The following is a 20,680-nucleotide window of genomic DNA, read 5'->3' as shown; positions in this document are numbered from 1 at the left end:
CTGCAAAAGAACTCAGACTACCAATGGTAGCACTCAGACTCTTGAGTTATTTGTGTTCATATGTTGCTTTCAATAACTTTTATAAAGTTTAATGTTTTTCTGCCTGGAACCTAGAATACATCTATCTAATAAAATATTAGCTGATAATTTCCAAAGAATTATTTCAACAGATTTAAACATGTTTTTCTTCAACATAGCAAGTCAAAGTCACTTACGCTACACAAAAGTGAAGCATGTTTCCATCATCACTTCATCTGAGGATAGTAAAACCCCTTTCATTTTCATGTATGTGGGAACCACCCAGCCCAAGGTCCTAGCATACATGGAAGGGAAAAATCTGTTCAGGAACTCTCTGAAGTCAGTGTTCATCATGAAATGGGTATTCAGGACGATCACACCACGTGAGCATTTCCACAAAGCAGGCATTTCTATTCAAGGCTTCAATCTCCTTCATTTCTTCTTCAGTGAGAGAAAAGTTAAAGATCTGAAAATTTTCTTTGATCCTTTCCTCCTAATATCTTTTAATTCTATTTTCCCACAGACTTTTTTAAGTACCCTTGTATTCTGAGCTTCTCATACCATGGGCCAAATATAAGCATCAGAAAAAAAGCCCCTGTTAGTGAAGTGTCCAATGCTAAGTGCTGCACAAAGCAAAGAAATAGCCCCAGAACACCAATATCTGTTCAGCAATATATTAAATGGATATCTGAAAGGTGTAACTTGATCTCTAATACTGTTTTTTTCAACTAAAGAGATACACTGGATTCACACACATTAGTGCCCTGGGCGTAGCACACATGCCATGCATGCAACATCTTCCATTCTAGAAAGCTCGCCCTCTGACTTCCTAATACTCAAATAATCCAAATAACCAACATCACATCTCTTCAGTGGAACACTCACACATGCTCAGGAATCCTTCTTTTCCTATATTAAATTCCTACCAAACTTTCCCTAGCAGATTTTCTAAACTTTTCCAGCTTTCCTGAAGACAAATTCCATGCCTTAAATCCTTCATTCTCAGATAATCTCATAAAATAATCTTAGTGAAGCAAGAAGCAAAGTAAATGCCATATATCCCCAACATCTTAATTTATACTTCTCAAAATTTTCCCTTATCTCCACCCATGTCCTCAGTCTCAAATGACAATTTGCCCTTTCTCCTTTCTAAGGCTAACACAATAGTTTTGGTCCAGTCTCCCTACCTCTTCTCTGCAACTGTGCTCTGTCATTGTTCTGTATTTCTTGTATCTTCAATGGCTCATGCCAGGTCCCTGCTATTAAAACTTTGTTTTAATATCCCTTACCTTGCTACCTCCCAGAGAATAATTATATTTCTCCTAAGCACAAAATCTTATATCATTGGTATATACTTCATACCATTTTTTAGCTATTATCTCCTTTAGTCTAACTTCCTACCCACTACTCAACTGAAACTGCTTCAAGTCTTTCATAACCAAATCCAATCTCCTTTTCTCAGTCCTTATTCTTGACCTCTCTGCAGCATTCAACACTGTTGACCATATCCCTACTTATGTAGAATATTCCCCTCATACTATAAAACCTATTATTCTTGCTTTTTACCTTTTGGTCTCAAACCTTTCTCCCACTTCCTACAAGAGTGTATAGGTATCCCAAGACTCTCTGATGTTTCTCAAATGAGAAAGTATAGAAAATTATTCAAGTTTACCTGGTTGTATTAGTCAGGGTTCTCCAGAGAGACAGAATCAATAGGATACGTTATAATTACATGAGAGGAATTTATTAGGAGAATTAGCTCACACAGCTGTGAAAAAAAGTCCCACAATAGGCCATCTATAAACTGGATGCCAGTAGCGTGGCTCAGTCCAAATCCAAAGGCCTCAAAACCAGGGAAGCTGATGGCATCCTTTGTGTAAGTTCTGGAACTCAAAAGCTAGAGTCTCAAGCTTTGATGTCCATGGACAGGAGAGAAGAGTGTATCCCAGCTCCAGCGGATCAAGAGATACACCTTTTTCCTCTCTCTTTTGTTCTCTCCAGACCCCCAGCAGACTGGATGGTTCCCAGCCACATTGAGGGTGGGTCTTTCCGACATAGTCCACTCGGACTGTCAAACTAATCTCTGCTGGAAACACCCTCACAGACACACTTAAAAAGATAGCTTTACCAGGTTTCTCAGCATTCCTTCATCTAACCAAGTTGACACCCAGAATTAACCTTCACACTGGTCAACAAGCAACTCTATGCAGCTAATTTCCAAAGCATCATCTCCAGCCTAACCTTAAGTTCTGTACCTATAACTTCAAGTTAACCAACTCTTCCTGCCATTAAAATAAATTTATCACCTTTCCTTCAAAAAAAATTCCTCATCAGTCAATGGTACCACAATTCTAATCTTACTGGCATGCCTTGGAGCCATCTTTGACTCTGCCCTTTTCCCTAGTCTGCCAATTACTGTCTGGTTGACTCCTCTTTAGCGTGCCTTTAAATACACTCTTCCCCATTTTTAGAACCACTATCCTACTCTAACCTTCATGAGCTTACACCTAAATTACCCTAACAGTAAGTGATCTCAACACTCCCCCTTTTCCTTTTCTACAGCTAATATTTTTACTTTATCCCACTCAAAAAAGATTTGATTCCCTCATGCCTGAAGCCTCGATACTTCAGCCATGCACCATAACTTCCTCCTAGGACCCTAAATTTATGTTTTACAGTCTCTGCATCATACAAACAGATTTTGAACACGTAAACTAACAGCACAGCACACCCCATCACCAGAGTGTATTAATTTTCCTGCCCCCTCCATACTTCTCGCCTTTTCTCCCAGCAAGCAAATCTAAGTCCTTCGAGGCCAGATCTTACCTATATCATGAATCTTTCCAACTGCCTCAGCTTTCCTTCTTTGAGCCCTTACAGTCTTACACTTACTTGATATTAGCATTTTTTAAAGCATATTTCCTACCACAACTAGGATTTCAGCCCTTCGGAAACACGAGCCATATCTTATAACTAATTTTATCCCTAGTGCCTAGTACAGTTCACTGGACACAGCAATACAGTAAACATTTACTAATATTTAAAAGCAATCTTCCAGAACCTGATTTGCCATAAACCAAAAAGGATTTTACACTTCAGTATTGACCAAGAGCTCACAAATGCCCATTTCTTACACATTGACTTGGCTTGACCAAGGTTTAGTCAGGCTTCTTTCCTCCCCACAGAATGTTAAACTTTGGCTAGCCCTAAGCTTAAGCAAGCAGATACAGAACATCCTCTCTTAACAACTCAAGAGATCAGCTGACTGAAGAGAAAAACATCTTTTAAACTACCCTTATTGTGTCCTCTGCTAACCCCCACCCACTTGCCTCTCTTTCCCAGAAAGATCCTTCTAGCACTACCCACTCCTACCTATTAAAGAAAAGCATGTTTGTGTTTGGTTTCAAGACACCTGCAGATCTGTGGTCACAGCATTCTCTCTATTCCAACAGTCTTTTCAAATCAAAGTCTCTCCACACTTAAGCATGGATTTATTTTTATTTGACATTTATATGGCGATGTGAGTTGGATGGGGACTAGACTTCACCTACAGACCTATGCCATCTTACCTCAATAATGGCACTTTTGTGAGTCATTTGAATACCTGTTCTGTTCAGAGACTTAGGGATCTTTCCTTGAGTTCAACTCTTGAACCAGTGCTCCAGACATCTAGTCTGTTGCAGCACACTAAGGAGTTATTTTGATTCTCTCAAGCAAAGAAATAAGTTTCTTTGGCTCTTTAAGTAGAGACTCACTCCCTGACTCTTAAGCAGAAATATTCCCAGCTCTCCTGTGACATCTCTTCTGTTTTCCCTTGACTCCTCTAGGGTGGATTACACTAGGGAATTTCCTTGGCTCCTCACAAAGGAGTACTCCTTCCTAGCTTCTTTAAATTCTTATATCTGATTTAATTACATAATTCCATAGGTAACTCTAACTCTACCAGATGCCCTCCCTCTTTTCCCCCTCCCTACATGCTTTGCCATTTCGGCACTAATTTAGTTCACAATCTTCAAAAATAGCAATATTTTACTAAAGACAATTTAGAATTACAATGTCCTCCTTAAGAAACTTGGGCTCTCCCCAAGCTGGCTCACCCAAGGCCTCTCCCTTCCCCTGACTCCCCCACTCTTCCTTCCTCCTTTTTACCATCAACTTTCCCTTCAGCTCCCTTAAGTCCTTTAATCAATCCCCCTTCAATACTGCAACCTCCTCAACTCCTCCATCTACCCACCAGACCTTTCCCTTCCCATTCCAATCCCTCAATTCTCTATATCACTTGAGCTTCAGGCCCCACATTCCTCACTGGGGACTCATGAGGGACTCAGAATCCTGAAGCTGGATCTTTTATACACTCAGATGAGCTTTGGAGACACTCAGTAGAGGCTACTTGGTGTCTCTTCAGTCTCTCACTCAAAATTTAGTCCACAATCCCCACAAGATTACACATCAGGGCAAAGAAAATCTTAATGGTGTCTTTCACAAATATTGGTGGGGACACTTCAGGCCTCATATTGATTTAGCTTGTAACCTCAACTTAGCCCATCTGCCAGAAACACAATCTGGTAAAAATGGAAAAGAGGAGAAGGACAAATGCCAGCTCTTACATAAATTCCCAGTGAGCTGAAACTTTCAAACTGAAGTATAAGCTCTCTATGTGTGTCTGTATGTTTTTATATCTATATATGCATGTATGAATAATGTTTTCCCACCTCCCCACAGTATTGCCAATTACATTTCTGTGGGTGAAGGGGTGGCTAGCCAGTAAGGGGATCCAAACCCTTGACACTTTGGTGTTATCAGCACCATGCCCCACCAATTACATTATATGAGCCCTTAAAAGGGTCTATTCTGATGGGCTTATATAGATAAGATGGGCTTATAAGATAAATAAGTGCTTATATAAATTAAATATTCCTAAGATTTCCAAAAAAGAGAAATTAAACTTCTTATACGTTTAAAAGCATTTTCATAGAATCCAAGTTAACATAAATTTAGGTAGGTCTTTGGCAAATAAAACCAATGTAATATTTTTGGTTTAACAAAAACAGCTACGTTTTCTGAGTTATCAGCATTAAGTATAACACAGCATACATTTTTGCTCTACTTGGATATGTTTTTCCTAAACTTTTAAAGGTTTACTGATCTAATAATGTAGCAGTACATTTGCATTTGTATTTAGCTGAAATGAATCATTTACCTGACAAACCTTATTTCAACAATAATTATTGTAATAAGCCAACTTGAAGATAGTTTCCAAAATCTTTGGTAACTTAAAACCTTAGACTTATACTGTTAATTCAGGGATATTCATTAAATACCTAGAATACTTGTAAGTAAAATAGAACACTGAAGCATAATTTCAAGTTTTTATAATTTTTTGCCTCTTAATTTACGGTACTGAGAAGCCATATGTATTTGAGTCTATTAATGAACATATTTTGCGACACTGAGAAGTTGTACTATCAGAAAGTGTATGGCTATAAAAAGTTATAAGATGTACATTCATAAGCTCTGCTAGTCTTCTACAAAATGCTGGTCTATGGCCGTTTCACGATTATCCACCTCAGAGTTTTCTCTGTAAAACAGTAGTTAGTGTAATTACATTTATAATCTTATATGTAAATAAGCTCTACTAGGAGAAACAGTTGCAGAAAGGAACTTTATATGCAAAGTATGCAGGATATGTTTCTATTAAGGAAAAATAAAATAGTTTTGTCCTGAAGTAAAATGACACTGCTCCAAAATGAGAAAGAAGAAAATATAGGACAAAATCTGAATGGATATGGAAAGTTAAAAAAAGTTCACGAAAAAGGAATTTTATTTGTTGCGGTCAAAACTGGCTAAGATTTGATGGATTTATTTGTAAGATTTTCGAAAAGTGCTTTAGTATCAAATATCACACTTATGCAAAACTAGATTTTGGTTTTTTCTATTAAAATGACAAAACTTTCTTGGATGGTTAGTCTGCCCTTAATAAAGAGGTTATAAAAGGGTTTTCTTTGCCTTCTGAATAATCTACCTCTTATTAGAATTTCCTGTGCTTGATGCTGACTTTATCATGTCCCTGATTATTTTTAGAAGTCTTCTTACTTTTAAAAGAGCTAAGGTTCTTTACCATTATGTTACTTCCTATGTTTACTTTTTTAAATTTTTTTTTTTGGCACTTTGGTTAAATATGTAATCATTAAATTTCTCACTGACCCATAATTCTACCTAATCAAATGTTCAAACCTCCTGACAACTTTTGACATTCTAACTTTTCAAAATCAAACCCTAAATGATGTCTTTTGCATCACCAACTGTCTTGGAGGCTTCCCAGAGGGCCCCTGAAAAAATCACAAAGAATTTATTCTTTCATCTTGTAAAAAAGAGATGTTAAAAAATAATTATGTTGCTGTCCCATAAAACTCCTAAAGTCATTATGTTAAAAGAGTTAGGCTGTATTTTTTGCTTTTCAGAGAAGCGTTGTAAATATATATTTTTTGTTGCCAATTTAGTCATTCTCCAACGTTGTGCTAAAAATTTAAAGTTAAATGTAAGCATTAAGGGGATAAGTCGGATGCTATCTCAGTTCACACTCAGGGTTATTCTGGGCCAGGGAAGGAGGGAAGCTAGTTGAAAGTGTTCTTTTCTAAAACTTCTCTATTAATGGATTGAGAAAGACCAAGAACATCTTTCCTCTGACACGTGGGAATAGAAGATATTTTTGTGTAATAAAATTTTTAAAAGTCAAAAAAATAAATAGCTTCCAATGAGAAAAAAATTATGTTCATTTCATAAAATATTATGAGTTGTATAGGAAGCACCGTCAAATCAAAGCAGATGCTTGCCTTCCCTAGGTTAAATGTGTGTAGGTAAAATGTAATTAACATGAATATTTCAGAAGTTGTATGAAGGTATGAAGTACCTAGAAATTTACCAATGCCCTCACGTCCGTGATACATTTCTATTGATCAGAGACCTCGTATTGCTTCGCCTGATATTAGAAAACAGTATGGTGTCAGTCACAATTTCAGGGTTTGGTTTTTATGTTTAACTGGTCACAGTTTGATTTCTTTAATTTTAATACAGTATCTTCTAGGTAGGCCAGAAATGGTTCTCAATTGAGAATTCACATCACTTACTCATGGAATTTTAATATACAAATATTAAGGACCTACTCCAGACTGACTAAATCTCTTTACCTGATAATCTTGACATACTGTGTATATGCTTGATAAATTCATATTATGTCTCAGAATTAAGTATCTTTAGTTTTTTTTTCTGCAAAGATTATGTTCATCCATATTTATATATTACATGTAATCTCCACTCTTCTTTAAAATAAAGTTAACCATTATGCTTATGGATATTTTGTCTACAACTTTCTTGGACTAACTTGATTTGGGTTCACACGCCACAAAAACCACCAAACTTCCCTGTCAACTGCATTATTTTACATAACAAATTCTCATCAGATCTTTTACTTCTAAAATTATCAGTAATAGGTTAATCACCACCATTTTAAGTCTTCTGTCATCTACAGATAGTTTTTTGTTTTACTATGATGCTTCCCTGAAAGCAGCTGTAAATCAGCTACAAGGCAAAGTACTTGTCTTCAACAAAAAAAGGATTGATGAGAAAGGACTATGCCAGGTACTCTTGGGCACAGGCTTCTGATGGCATCACTTAAATAACTCTGAGACCACACCAGTGGACTGAGTCATGATTTCCAAAAGACTACTAGAAAAACAGATGGGTTTATGTGACTGCTGACATAGATCCAGCAGAACAAGAATTAATTACATAGGACTGAATAAACTGATGAAGGATGATTATGGGTTTTGTTTAAAATATTGCTGATGCTTTAATGTCCTATTTTCTGGATATAAGGAACCCCTTTTCTCTTAAGCTATCTACAACTCATTACAGTTTAAGCAGACTATGCTTTTGTAAACCAAAATAAAACATTTATCTTTTTTCTCCCTGCCTGACTCCTCCAGAATCCAAAAACTCTTACTGAACATTCTTATTTTCGTGACAATATAGTTATCTGCATAGGTTCGATGAATCTCTCTCCTAGTTGGAAACACTGATTATGCAACCAAGGCTTTGACTGGAATGCCATATTTCAAAGTGGTACTCACATAATCACATATGACCAGATACTTTCAAGGAGCTACAGTTGACTTTGTGAGCCAATGCTTATAGTCCCTTTGGGAAAATTTGCCTGGTACCTAGCTTACAGAGTTACAAGATGTACAGGTGAATTAAGGAATATCACTTCCTGGCAGGCCCAGAAATCCTGGAATATTTTGGGAACCTCAAGACAGGAATTCACCCAAATCTATAGGTTCTGCAAGTGAAACCTAATAGTGAGTTCTTGACTTACCTTCCTAGCCTCAAGAGGCTTTTGAAAGTCCAATCTGAGATTCCTTAAAAACAAACGAGTCAGCAAACTTAAAACAACTATACGGTAAATTACTATTCTTGCTACACCTATGTAAGTAATCAAGCCAAATCTAATAAGATGAACTTCACATTGACTCTTACTCCATCCTTAAGAGTGACAGATTTTGTTTTGAACAAGGAAACTGTCAAGTGCTCATCGCAACTGCCCATTATTTACCTATTGACTCAGTGTGACCAAACTTTAGTCATGCTTCTCCCTCCCCACAAGCCCCTAAACTTTGGCTTGCCCTAAGCTTAATTAAGTACATGCACAACTTCTTCCCTCTTTCCCAGCATCAGCTGACCAAAGGAAAAAATTTTTTTCCAGTTAAACCGTTGTAATCATGCAATCTGCTCACCCCTACCCACTTGGCCCACATCCCCACCCACTCAGACTACGCTCCAACAAAGTTCCTGCTAGCTCTGCTTACCCTACCCTATAAAAGAAAAGCCTTTTCTGTTTGATTTTGAGATGCTTTCAGATTCAGTAGTAAGCATGCTCTCCTACTGCAATAATCATTTCAAATAAAGTCTCTCCTTACATTTTCTCTATCAAAAGTGACCAGTATCATTTTCAAAACCATAAGAAGGCTCAGGTAAAATTTAGGTACACAGAGAAAGTACTGCATGTAAAATTACAGTCCAGAGTACCAGCAATCTATTCTTAGGTTAACCATTCATCTTTCTAATTTATAAAATGACGAAATCAGGCCAGGTAATTTCTTTTTTTTTTTTTTTTTTTTTTTTTTTTTAGGCCAGGTAATTTCTAATACCCCTTTTATCTTATTACTCTAGATAGGAATTTGGTTAAAAAAAAAAAAAGAGGTTTAACTGAGAACTACTCATAAGTCAATACACAGAAACCTGACATGCTAGTGAACTACTGAGAGCTTCTCCACCAAAAAAACAGGAACTTAAAATATTTTTTAATGTCTATTTCGGTAACTTCAAAAGCTGAGATTTCAGAAATAATTTCTCAAAGTAAAGACTCCAATCATCAAACCCATACTCACTGGAAAGTACTTCAAATATCCATACACTGGAATATTACTCAGCTACAAAAGGAATAAAATATTGATACATGCTATAACATAAATGAAATCTGAAAACATTATCTTAAGTGAAAGAAGCTAGACACAAAAGTCCACATACTGTATTCCATTTATATGAAATACTCAGAATAGGCAAATCCATAGGGACAGAAAACAGATTCATGGTTACCAGAGGCTGAGGGGAGGGTGAAATGGGAAGTGCCTGCTAAGGGGTATGGAGCTTTTGAGGGGGGTAATGAAAGTGTTCTGGAATTAGATAGTGGTCATGGTTTACAATCTTGTAAATATAATAAAAACAATGGAATTGGACACTTTAAAATGGAGATTTTTATGGTATGTAAATTATATCTCTGAAAAAAATGTCAAAAATTACTTGCAAATACTAATCATATTATCAATGCAATAGTTATATTCTAAACCTAGAGAAGACATTACATAATCCACACCTCAAATTCAATAGAGTTTCAAAAATTCTTTTTTTGTTTTACCAATAACATAGTTTAACTGTGCATATGTAATCACAATTCCACGGTAACGTTTATTTCCTACAACATTAGATCCTGAAAAAACATGTAGTAATTCTCTGTCAACATCCATAGGTAAGAGGAGGAAATGCTTCCATCAGGTGTCGAGTATCAAAAATCCAATGCTGATTTTTTTTCTGAGTAGTCTGTTTAATACTGGTACCTAATCTGTGCTAAGAAATCTTTGTAATAGTTACAAATTTATAATTTAGCCAGGTCTGATAACTGATTTGAAACAAAACACAAAATGAAACTCCAAATAAGAAGGTATGAATGCTATGAAAATTTAACCTTTTTATATTGCTTTAAATACAAAATTTACAGTACCCAGTATGTGCAAACCTCTGATACATGGTAGTATATGAAGGGGGGAAAAAATCTATTCTTTAGAAACTTTTCATCTAAGGGCCATTTCTTTATTAGCATAAATCAAGAAACTGTTACAAATAGAGACCATATAATATGTAGCTAAGAGTTTAGGCTAATGAAGTGTCAGCTGTCAGCTTTCTCAGACTTGCAAAATACAGTATCTTCAAATTGGATATATGGATAAACTTAAATTACACTCGTCCTCCCCCCATAAAGCTAGCCAATAATGAGGACGAATCCTATCCCTATAATCTTTTACTTTGTGTGGTTTGGGTCTAGCAGTGATAAAACAATGACTAACCAAGGCTATTAGAGAAAACAGCTTCACGGTCAAATATATGTAATTTGATAAAGGTACAGTTTTCCAATATTTAGGTGACTATATTCTTTTTTTAAAAAAAAAAAAGAAAAAAAAAGGACTGCTGCTGATCATGCTCACCTCTGCATTTTTGCTTTTTCTGAGAATCTAATCAATAACTTTAGGCCTGGTGTCAATTAGCAACTTACATAACCTAACGCAGTTTTTTTGTCTAAAAACATTACTTCATTTTGCATCCCCAATCTCCTCCTGAAATTAGTTCCACAATATCTAAACATTTATACAAGGGTATTTCAAAAAGTTCATGGAAAGATTCATATGATGTTTTAATTCTATTTTTCCTCAAACTTTTCGAAGTAACCTTGTACATGGCACTTCCAAGCAACATATTAAAACTAGCAAGCTATATTACAGCTAATAAGATCACAGCATCAGAGTATCAACAATTTTCACCAAATAGAACCCAGGCACATTTTAATATTTTCTAGCCTCACATTTGAACAACTTGAACCTTAACACAAATAACACAAACAGCTTGAGAAAAAAAAGTACATGCTAATATAAACTGACACTGTTCCCAGTATTTATGTACTGACAAATTGTATTTTAAAATAAATAATTTTATGGGCAAATACCCTATTGTTAGGTTGCCTAGTCCATGTATTTGACTAAATTTCAAAGTCATTCATATGGAGCAGTGTTCTATTTATTCATTAAGATGAGGCTTATTTTACAGAAAATAAACACTCTTACTTACACAAAGAATGAAACATGCAATGCAGGAACTCAGTATAGCATTTACCCATCCTGCAGAGAGATGTCCATCAGCTAAATAATTTTAATTGTTATAAATAAATAATACAATTCCTCAATTAGAAAATGTTTTGATAAAATCATTTTGCCCATACTTAAGTCTGAAATAAGTGAGTGTCACAATCAACTGAACCATTTCTAGCTTATTTATAATAATTGTCACCTAAAACAGTATAAAGGGTGCAACCCTTTAGAAGGTAAAATAAATTTCGTAGGTAGTAGCCATTCCGTTTTATACAAAACAGAAAATATAGGAGTAAAAGCATTTCATGGAGCTTTTATTTCAGTGCAGAAGAGTCAAAAAAGTTCCAAAACCACTGGCCTAAAACTACCATCTGCCAAAAAGAGTGCCCAGAACACAGCAGGCACTTAAAATGTTTTACCAGTCTTTCTTGAGCATTAATATTTCTTTTAATTTGGTCATCTTAATAACAGTGACCATTTAATGTCTACTATTAACTGTGCACTGTACTACCTTTCCACAAACATTATCTCATTAAGTCTCACAAAAATCTTGTAAGTTATTATCTCCATCTAACAGACAAGGAAACTAAGGCTAAGTAACTTGTCCAAAGCTATACAGAGTGGTAGAAGATTTGACCTTGATCTGTAGGACAAGAAAGCCTATACCATTCTGCTACAGTACCCCTCCTTTATAATCTTCTCCAAATACAAACTTACAATAACATTTCCATGATGAAAATGGGTTTTCTCAGAGTAGATACCCATGGCCTAAACAGCACTACCACCTGTGCTACTTGTTTTTTCCATATGTTCGAATTATTCAGGCAAAAATACACATTCTCATAAAATATTTTCCATTTCTATATCCCTTCACAGAATCTCCTTTGATATTCAAAAACGATGGTCCTTTCAATAGCCAAAGCGTATATAAGGACGTAGTAGTTCAGTTCAGCAAATGGAAAAAACAATCCAAGCAAAGAAAAAAATTCTCTGAAAAACTGAAATCACTGTTAGCCCTTCTGATAACAATGTGCTAAAACCTAAAGTTGCATAACTAGTCAAATTATTCTCTAGCCAGATGAACAAACCCAAGGCCAGGTAAGTAAGTAGGGATGAAAGCATTAGATTGAACTATATGAAACTGTCATCAAATATCAACAATTCACATGAATCTACCTAAAATTTAAAGGATTATCTATTCCAGGTTCTCTCCAAGAGTGTTTCTTCAAACAAAAGTTTAGCAGAATGTTAAAAGGATTTATGGAAAACGTTACTGTTAAAGTTTGGGAAATACTGGGTTAAACAAAGTTACAACTGGTCTCTTCACCTCAGGACTTCTCAGAGCCCTTAATGTGTTAATATGAATTATGAATCTCCAAAACAAGGATTCATTACCCTAATGAAGATAATAAAGGGTACAAAGACTAAGTGACTTACTCAAGGTCACCAAGCTAGCTAATGGCAAACTTAGAACCATAATCTACTTCTCCTGATTCCCACTCCAAAATTAATTTTACCTTGCCAAGACTTTATAATACCTCACTTTAAAGAAAAAAACTTTGTAAGGATCACTTCTATGGAATTATAAGATGAGAGACACTAGTGGTTTGCTTTGACAGTATTTACCACTGCCCCACCAAAACAAAACAAAAAAAGTAGCAAAGAATTTTTGTATATAAAGGCTCTTCAAAGAAAGCTGTGATGTAGTATATATACAGACTATACACAATGATGGTAGTCCAAAACTTATATTATCATAAGAATAAATAATAAAATTTCCTCTAGACAATCAGAGAGATAATTTTTCTAATCAGTACCTGGATGAAACTAAGAATGGTATGGATAGCAACCTAAATTGTAAGGTCTATCAGAGCAAGGACCATGTCTATTTTCCTCACCTTTATACAGAGGCTGATATATTCATATAGTAGGTATTCCATGTGTATTTGCTTTTAAAAATGAATAATTTCTATTATACCATTAATTAGCTATGGTATCTTGATCAAGTTATAACATCTCTGAATCTGAGTTCCCCACTTGGAAATGAAGTGGTTAGACTCAAATGATCAAGATCCCTTCTACCTTTAAGAATACATGAATCTCATACAAATTAAATCTCAAATCCCCAAGATTTAAGGCTATGTCCACAATCAAAAATTAAAACAAAAAATAACATTTGCAAAGCACTTTATATTCGTTACTTCACTTAATACACCCAATAATCTTGCAATTAGTCAGATATGTATCATTACCCACATTTTACAGGTAAAGAAACTGAGGCCCAAAGAAGTTGACTGACCAGACCAGAACCATGAAGTTAAGAAGTAGTGAAGCTTGGGCTTTGAACCTGGGATTTTGATGGCGAAACCCCCAAATCTTTCCATGTACCTTGTCACTTAATGATAAGAATAGGAATACAGCCCAGATGAATACAGTACTCCCTGGCTTTCAGCTATTGATTAAACAGGGCTATAGGACAAAAGGTCTCCCAAACTCTCTCACACACTCCATTGCATAACCACTGTTAAAGTTCCAACTCTTCTGTGAAGAAAAATGACCTTAACACAGCAAATTAATCATGTTTTTCTTCTTGGGGGTCAAGGGTGAGTAGGCATCATATTATAACAGAGAATGACATTATCAAGGAGTGAAGAGAATCCAAATTATGAACAAAAATCTTTTACATCAAATGACAGTCTTATCCCCGTACCAGACAGCAAAAAAAAAAAAAATTTTAGTTCAAATATGTATTCACAGTTAAGCACTGTTAAATGGAAAGACCACCTTATACCATTATTATGCTACATTTAAAATGAGAGCTCCACTTTTGAAAACTTTGTTTGCTAGCGGAAATGAGACTATTTAAACTATTACCTTTTCTAGGTCTTGTTACATAACATCATACTTCAAAACATATTACTGCAAATGCAACTTCTCTAAACTCCAGTAATGAACAAACCCAACTCCAGACTCAAACTTGGTGTCAAAATAAACAAATAGCATTTACATCACAATCTTCCCCTCCAAGAAACACAACTGAGCAACCATCCCAAGTTATGGATTTAGACTTCCCCAAGACTTTAACCAATCAGTTGGCTCTAATAACTGTTAACCCTATTAACGTTTTGCCTTAAAATATATATAAATATATATTTTTTCTTATGTCAAATAAAATTTTCTCACAGCTATAACAAAATCCCCTTCCAATACAGAATATGCTATAGTTAACTTACACTTATTAAACCTCTCGAGTACGTAACACTGCATTAAAATCTCTGCCATGAAAATTAAATGAGCACTAGCCTTCTGGGGTTCACATGTGGAAATGGTTTGGAATATGCTTACAGTAAGTCGTAATTATTAAATATAAGTAATATAACACACAAACATAATAATGGTGCAGAAAAGTAACTAAAGAAAATATTCCCCCCAAAAAACAAAAAAATGAATCACTCTCAGCTACACACAGCATTGACACACCTGTCACATCTATTAACACCAGATCATTAGTTACTATCATGTTCAGTAAACTTCCTAAAGTTTTGGAGGACTTAAAAGCTTGGCTTGTGTAATTTGTAACTAAAAATCCTCAGAGACTCAAGAGGTTCCATACACGAAAAGAACTGACCATGAACACAAGCGAGAATTTTAACTAAAATTTAAAACCAAAACTACAAGCCACTGCATCAAACAGTACTTAAAATTCCTCTGCTGGTAAATGCTCAATAGCATCAGCCTCATCCCAACTTCAACACTAATAAGTTTGAGAACAGCTGTCGAAAATCTTGCGGGCCAAAAACCTTTCTGACCTATCACAAAATAAAAGTCAGGGTGTATGTGTCAGTTTTGCAGTCCAATTCAGAACATCACACGACCAGCGAATTTAAGTGATTCCTGGAGCAAATTATCCCGCACAGTCTATTTCCCGAAGTGCCAAGCAGCCCCCAGGGGTGCACAGCAAATGATAATTTAAGTCCGTCCCAGGGCAGGCCTTCTCTACACACAAGGATGACTTTCCTACTTGCTGCCAACTGTACACTTGCATACTCCGAAAATAGGGGCAAGCCCTGACTATCAGGGGTTACAAGGGCAACGTTTCTACTTTATCATGGGCTAAAGCTCAGCTTGCCAATGCTGAAACGCTCGACCTATAACCCCGGAGTCACTTTCCAACTGTGCTCTCACCCAGGATCATTAGATCCCAAACGGAAGCCAATTATTAGTTGTAACAAGGCCTGGAAAAATAGTAAGTGGGCTTTAAAAGTTCACCTAAGAGACACGGAAAAGGCGGGGGCTCCGAGGGAGAAGGCCAGCGCTAAAGCACCTTGAGTTCGAACATTTTAATAACCAAAATACGTACAAAGACCCTTTTCCCTGATGACTCCAGGCAGGAGAAGGCACACAGACACTCAGTCATTCCGACAGAATGGGGTGCCAGGGGTTCACCCAGCCAAGCAGCCCGGATTGAGGACCAGGTCTGCCCGGCTCGGGTGTGCATTGTGGCCCGGCGGTGCGCACAGCCCCTTCCCCGGGCCCCTTTCTCTCCTTCCCCACGACCAGGCCTCTACTCGCTCCTCTCCCCCTTCCCCTCCCTCCTCCCCTCCCCTCCCCTCCCCTCCCCCAAGACACACAAAACAAGGCCACCTCCCCCCAAATCCCACCAACTTTCCTGTCCCCCCACTCTTCCCACCTCTCAGGAGCACACAGAAACTGCAGGCCAGGAGGCTCCTCAGGACGGCCCCCATCTTCCCTTCTCGCGTTCTCTTCTCTCACCGGCGACGGGCGGCCAGAAGACGGGGATGCGAGGAGCCGGGGCGGCCGCCGCAGCGGCAGGTCTGCACGCTCATGCTTCCCAGAGAGAGAAGAAAGAAAGGGGCACGTCAAGGCTCCGCGCGCGCCGCCGCCGCCCTCTCTACCGCGCCGCTCTGCCCGGGGCTCGCGCGACGCCAGCGTCTGCTTCCATCCCGCCGCCTCCTCCCCCGGCGCCCCGCTTCCCCCGCGCGGCTCCTCATTCAGCCTCTTCCTCTCGGGCAGCGGCGCAGGGATACGGCGCTCCGCCGCCAAGGGTCGCGGCGACGGTCTCCCTGCGCGCGGGCGAGCCCCCTCCCTCGGCGCCGCCTCCCGTGCGCTCAGGGAAAGAGGTGGGGGAGCCGCGCGCACGGCCTCTCCTTGGAGACCCCCGGGAGATGTGCCGGGCGAGCGGAGGCGAGCTGGAGGGGAAAGGCCGTCCGACGGCGCATTCCGATGGGATTCTTTTCCGGGCCGGCTGCTCCAGGCCTCCCCGCGGAGGGCATGAAGCGACGTCGAACAACACTGGGATTGGCGCGGTCGGGACTACTTTCTGCGGCTCGGCCGGGCCGCCGCCTGCTCCGCTCTTTGTGCAGCAGCCGCCGGCCGAGCCAGGTGGAGCTCCCGGTCCACGCCGGCTGCTTCCTGGGCCGGGGACCGGCGGGACCGGGACTGCCGCGCCGCAGGTCCACGCTCGAGGAGCCATGGAGTATCCCGTCGGGGGGAGTGGAGGATGAGCTCGGTCTTCAGGGCTGGAAATTGATTTAAGTATTTTTTTTTTTCTTTTTTAAGGAAAGTAAAAATTAATGCTGGTTGTACTAGCTTTAAACGTGACTCTGGTGAAGGATGTTCAAACGCCAACCCAAAACACATTTTTATTTTCTCCTGGCTTCCCGGAAATACTGACTACCCCCAGAATTAAGCTCGACGAGAACTAAAGATTTTTAAACTGACAGATAAAATTCCAAGGTAAATGCGTCAGCACTTAAGACCGAGCAAAGGGACAACTGAACAAACCATATTTGGGATTTTACAAGTTGCATTTAATAATGAATGTTTGGCACGCTTTAATGATCAATTTTCAGCTTGAGGAGGAAAGGATTCCCCAGAATCTCAGACTTTGCACAGCCTCTGCTGCTCCAGGTGCTCTGGGCATTCAGGAGTAATGGCCCACACGACCCCTGAAATCGCTGGCAGGCTTCGGTCTAGGCAGAGGCACTCCCAAGAGTTAACCCTAATGGAGTCATCAGGGGTCACACGCTGTCACACGCCCCTTACCTGGAGGCAGATGGGAAAGGAAGTGGAGCTACTACCACGATGTTAACTAATATCTCAGTGACGATGGAGTTCACCTAGTGCTTGCACACGTTTTATCAGATTTAACACTCAAAACTACCCTGGGGTAAGGTGGGTTTTGTTACTTAGTATTTTCATTGCACAGAGGGGGGAAAAATACCTGAGAGGTTCAATGACTTACCCAAGGCCAAGTAGTAAATAGCAAGACCAAACCCAACCCAGGTATCTGACTTCAGACCCAGGTCCTTCCAAGAAATGCATACTGACCCAAAAGCGTTGCAGGTCTGTAAGCAGAAACAGCCGAATCACTTTTTCCTTAACTCACCTGAGCAAGTCTAGCCACTATGGATTTAAATTACCTCCTCTCAAGAAGCAGTTCAGGACTCTGCAAGTTTTGTGTTCTGGCCTCCTCAAAACAGATAACAATATTTTTCAGCAGTACCCTGGATCAGTATCCGGGAGAATGTATTGCTATGAAGATACTGAAGATGTGGAGACACCATGAAATAGTAGGGAAAGCATGAGCTTTGGAATAAGATGTGGGTTAGGATCCAGATCCTACCAGTTATTGGATACATGACCGTGGGCAAGATATTTAAATGCACTGTATCTCAGTTTTCTCATCTGTAAAATGAGGATAATACCTCCTTCAGGTTTGTAGTATAACTAAGTTGAATAATATATATGCAAACAGCTCAATGTATAATATGTGCTCAATAAGCAACCACTTCCTTTCTTTCTTGCCTCTTTCGAGGTGAATCGTGTCATAGTAACTTGGAATCCTTGGGAAATGATGGAAGAGAGAAAAAAATTACATGCTTGGATGTTTATTGCAAGATGTTTTTATAATCATAGGTAGTTAACCATGAAGCTAATGAAAATTAACCATTAGGACCCCTAATTTTCAACAAGCCCTTGCTAAAGCCCAAGGTACTGATAATGCGTTCATGTGGTCCTATTTGCAAAACTAAGATAATTTTGTATTAATTTCTGTGTAATTGCATTAAACAAAATTATATAAGCTTCGAGTCCAACAAAACCTGGATCTGTCTCTATAATTTAAAAACTGGGTACATCCTAAGTAGGGAAATAAGATATTATACAATGCTGAAAAATGATAATTTGAAGGATTATGCAAGAGTGTTGGAATATGCTGACAGTTAAGCTTTACAAAGTGAAAGCACATTACATTTTATTACAGTTACATAAATTAGGAATATGAACATACATGCACACATATACATATATCACGGATTTGAGCAAAGACCAAAAGTAAATGTACTAAAATGGGTATTAGGATGGTGAGATAATATGAAGTGTACTTTACTTTCCTGTTCTTCAATTTTCTGTAATGTATTATATATTTACTAAAAATTTTTTAAAGAGGGCTTCCAGTCAAGATGGCAGAATAGACAGTCACCAGTGTCACTCTCTCCCACAAATCAACCAATTTACAACTGTGAAAAAGCAGTGACAGCCAAGCTGGGGCTACTAGAGCTCAGGGGAAGAGGAGGACAGACCTACAGAGTTCATAAAGGCAGGAGAAGCCACAATGAGAGAAAGAAAAAACCACTCCAACAATTTCGAATCCTGGCCACTTCCAGGCTGGAGCTGCTGAGGACACAGAGCAGGAGCTGGCAAAAGCCACAGCTGTGCCCTTCAGATGAAGTTGGCAGGGGAGAAGAGGGCCTTGGTGGCCCCAGGCCAGCAAGACCACTAATAGGGTTCCTGTGGACCCACATAGGAGCAAGGAGCCACAACAACTGAAAAAAAAGGAGCCACTCAGAGGCTGGTGAGTCATCGCAAGGGACTGGAGCACAGCCCATCCCATGGGATATATTTGGAGTGCAGGCAGTGGGGGAGATGGGCCTACTGGGGGAACACTGAGGCATAGCAAGGACAGCTGATCTGTCCCCTCCCCCCCCCAGTCAGCACAGGACCACTCAGTGGAGACTGGTCAGGAAAATAGAACTACAGGGGGTACAGTCTGCTGAAAAGACTCAGTCCCAGACCAGAGTTTCTACACAGGCCAGGTGTACCAGATCTCACGAGACTCAGAAGTACCTATAAAGTCAGCCATTAAAACCTGAGCTGCACAAAAAGCCTTCCCCAGGGAATCATCAGCAAAGCAACAATCTAGCTCAACCACAGAGCTCAAGTGCTGGTCCCCACAGGAAGTTCCCTCATTCTAGAAGTAAGCAAACGATAAATTAGTTCCAGTGCAGAGTTTCAGTGATGGGAACAGCAAATAATCCAACACAGAACTGAAAGAAAAAAGGAAATACCCACAGACCAGAAACAAAGTTTGATATTAACTAGCAAAGGTCTCATGTGACCAAATAACATCTATAAAACCTAGAAGGACTGGAAGTCCCCCAGGCAACCAAGCCAGGGAGGGGGAGGGCCTCAGCCATCCCCCCAACACCCACAACCAGCCCTGTGATGACCACCAAGGGGCTGCAGGAAGTGCCCTGGGCTCCCAAGCTGGGGCAGTGGGGAAGGAATGGCTTCAGCCACACCCCTCTGACATCTGCACCCAGCTGAGCAATGACCAAGCTGAAAGCCCTCTGATCTCCCATGCAGGAATGAGGGGGGTGCCACAGGCCTCTACCCCACCCCTCCTCCTTCCTCCTCCCACCCTATTTCCTTCTCCTTTCTCCTCCCCCACAACTGCTCCACAACATCATAAAATGTAAAAAAAATTAATAAATAAACTTTTAAAAATTAAAAATTTGTAAAGATACTTAAAGGAAAATCGATAGCTTACATCCTAGCCAGGATGCTATTCTTATTACATAGCTAATTTGTTTCACATTCATTCAAGTGCCTGTTAGATGCCAGTCACTATGTTAAATATCAGGTATATAAAGATGGGAATAATCATAGTTCCTATCCTCAAGAAGCTTACAACCTACTTTGGAAACACTAATAAAACAAATAATTAAAATGTTAAAATTGCTAAGTGTAGAAGCACTTAAGTCTGCCTAAACAATTCAGAGAAGGACTAGAGCTGAGCCTTGAAAGACAAGTCAGAGTTTGCCCAGCCAAAAAGACTGACAAGGAATTCCAAGCAGAAGATAGCAGGTGCAAAGGCATCAAATTAT

The 20,680-nt window shown here is 39.0% G+C and overlaps 1 protein-coding gene across 2 annotated transcripts in view; it reads right to left on the bottom strand.

The window, feature by feature from the left end:
* LRP6 (LDL receptor related protein 6) overlaps positions 1–16,471 on the bottom strand; it is a 160,552-nt gene extending 144,081 nt beyond the window's left edge. For both annotated transcript variants that reach the window (XM_063074658.1, XM_063074659.1), the window contains exon 1: positions 16,183–16,471. In XM_063074658.1, coding sequence (XP_062930728.1) covers positions 16,183–16,237 — 55 coding nt within the window. In that variant the 5' untranslated portion in view covers positions 16,238–16,471. The remainder of the gene's footprint in view (positions 1–16,182) is intronic.
* Between the last annotated feature and the right edge of the window lie 4,209 nt (positions 16,472–20,680).

This window comes from Cynocephalus volans, chromosome 12 (genome assembly GCF_027409185.1).
Source record: "Cynocephalus volans isolate mCynVol1 chromosome 12, mCynVol1.pri, whole genome shotgun sequence".
In the NCBI taxonomy this organism is placed as follows: domain Eukaryota; kingdom Metazoa; phylum Chordata; class Mammalia; order Dermoptera; family Cynocephalidae; genus Cynocephalus; species Cynocephalus volans.
This window is presented reverse-complemented; position numbering and strand designations above follow the sequence as displayed.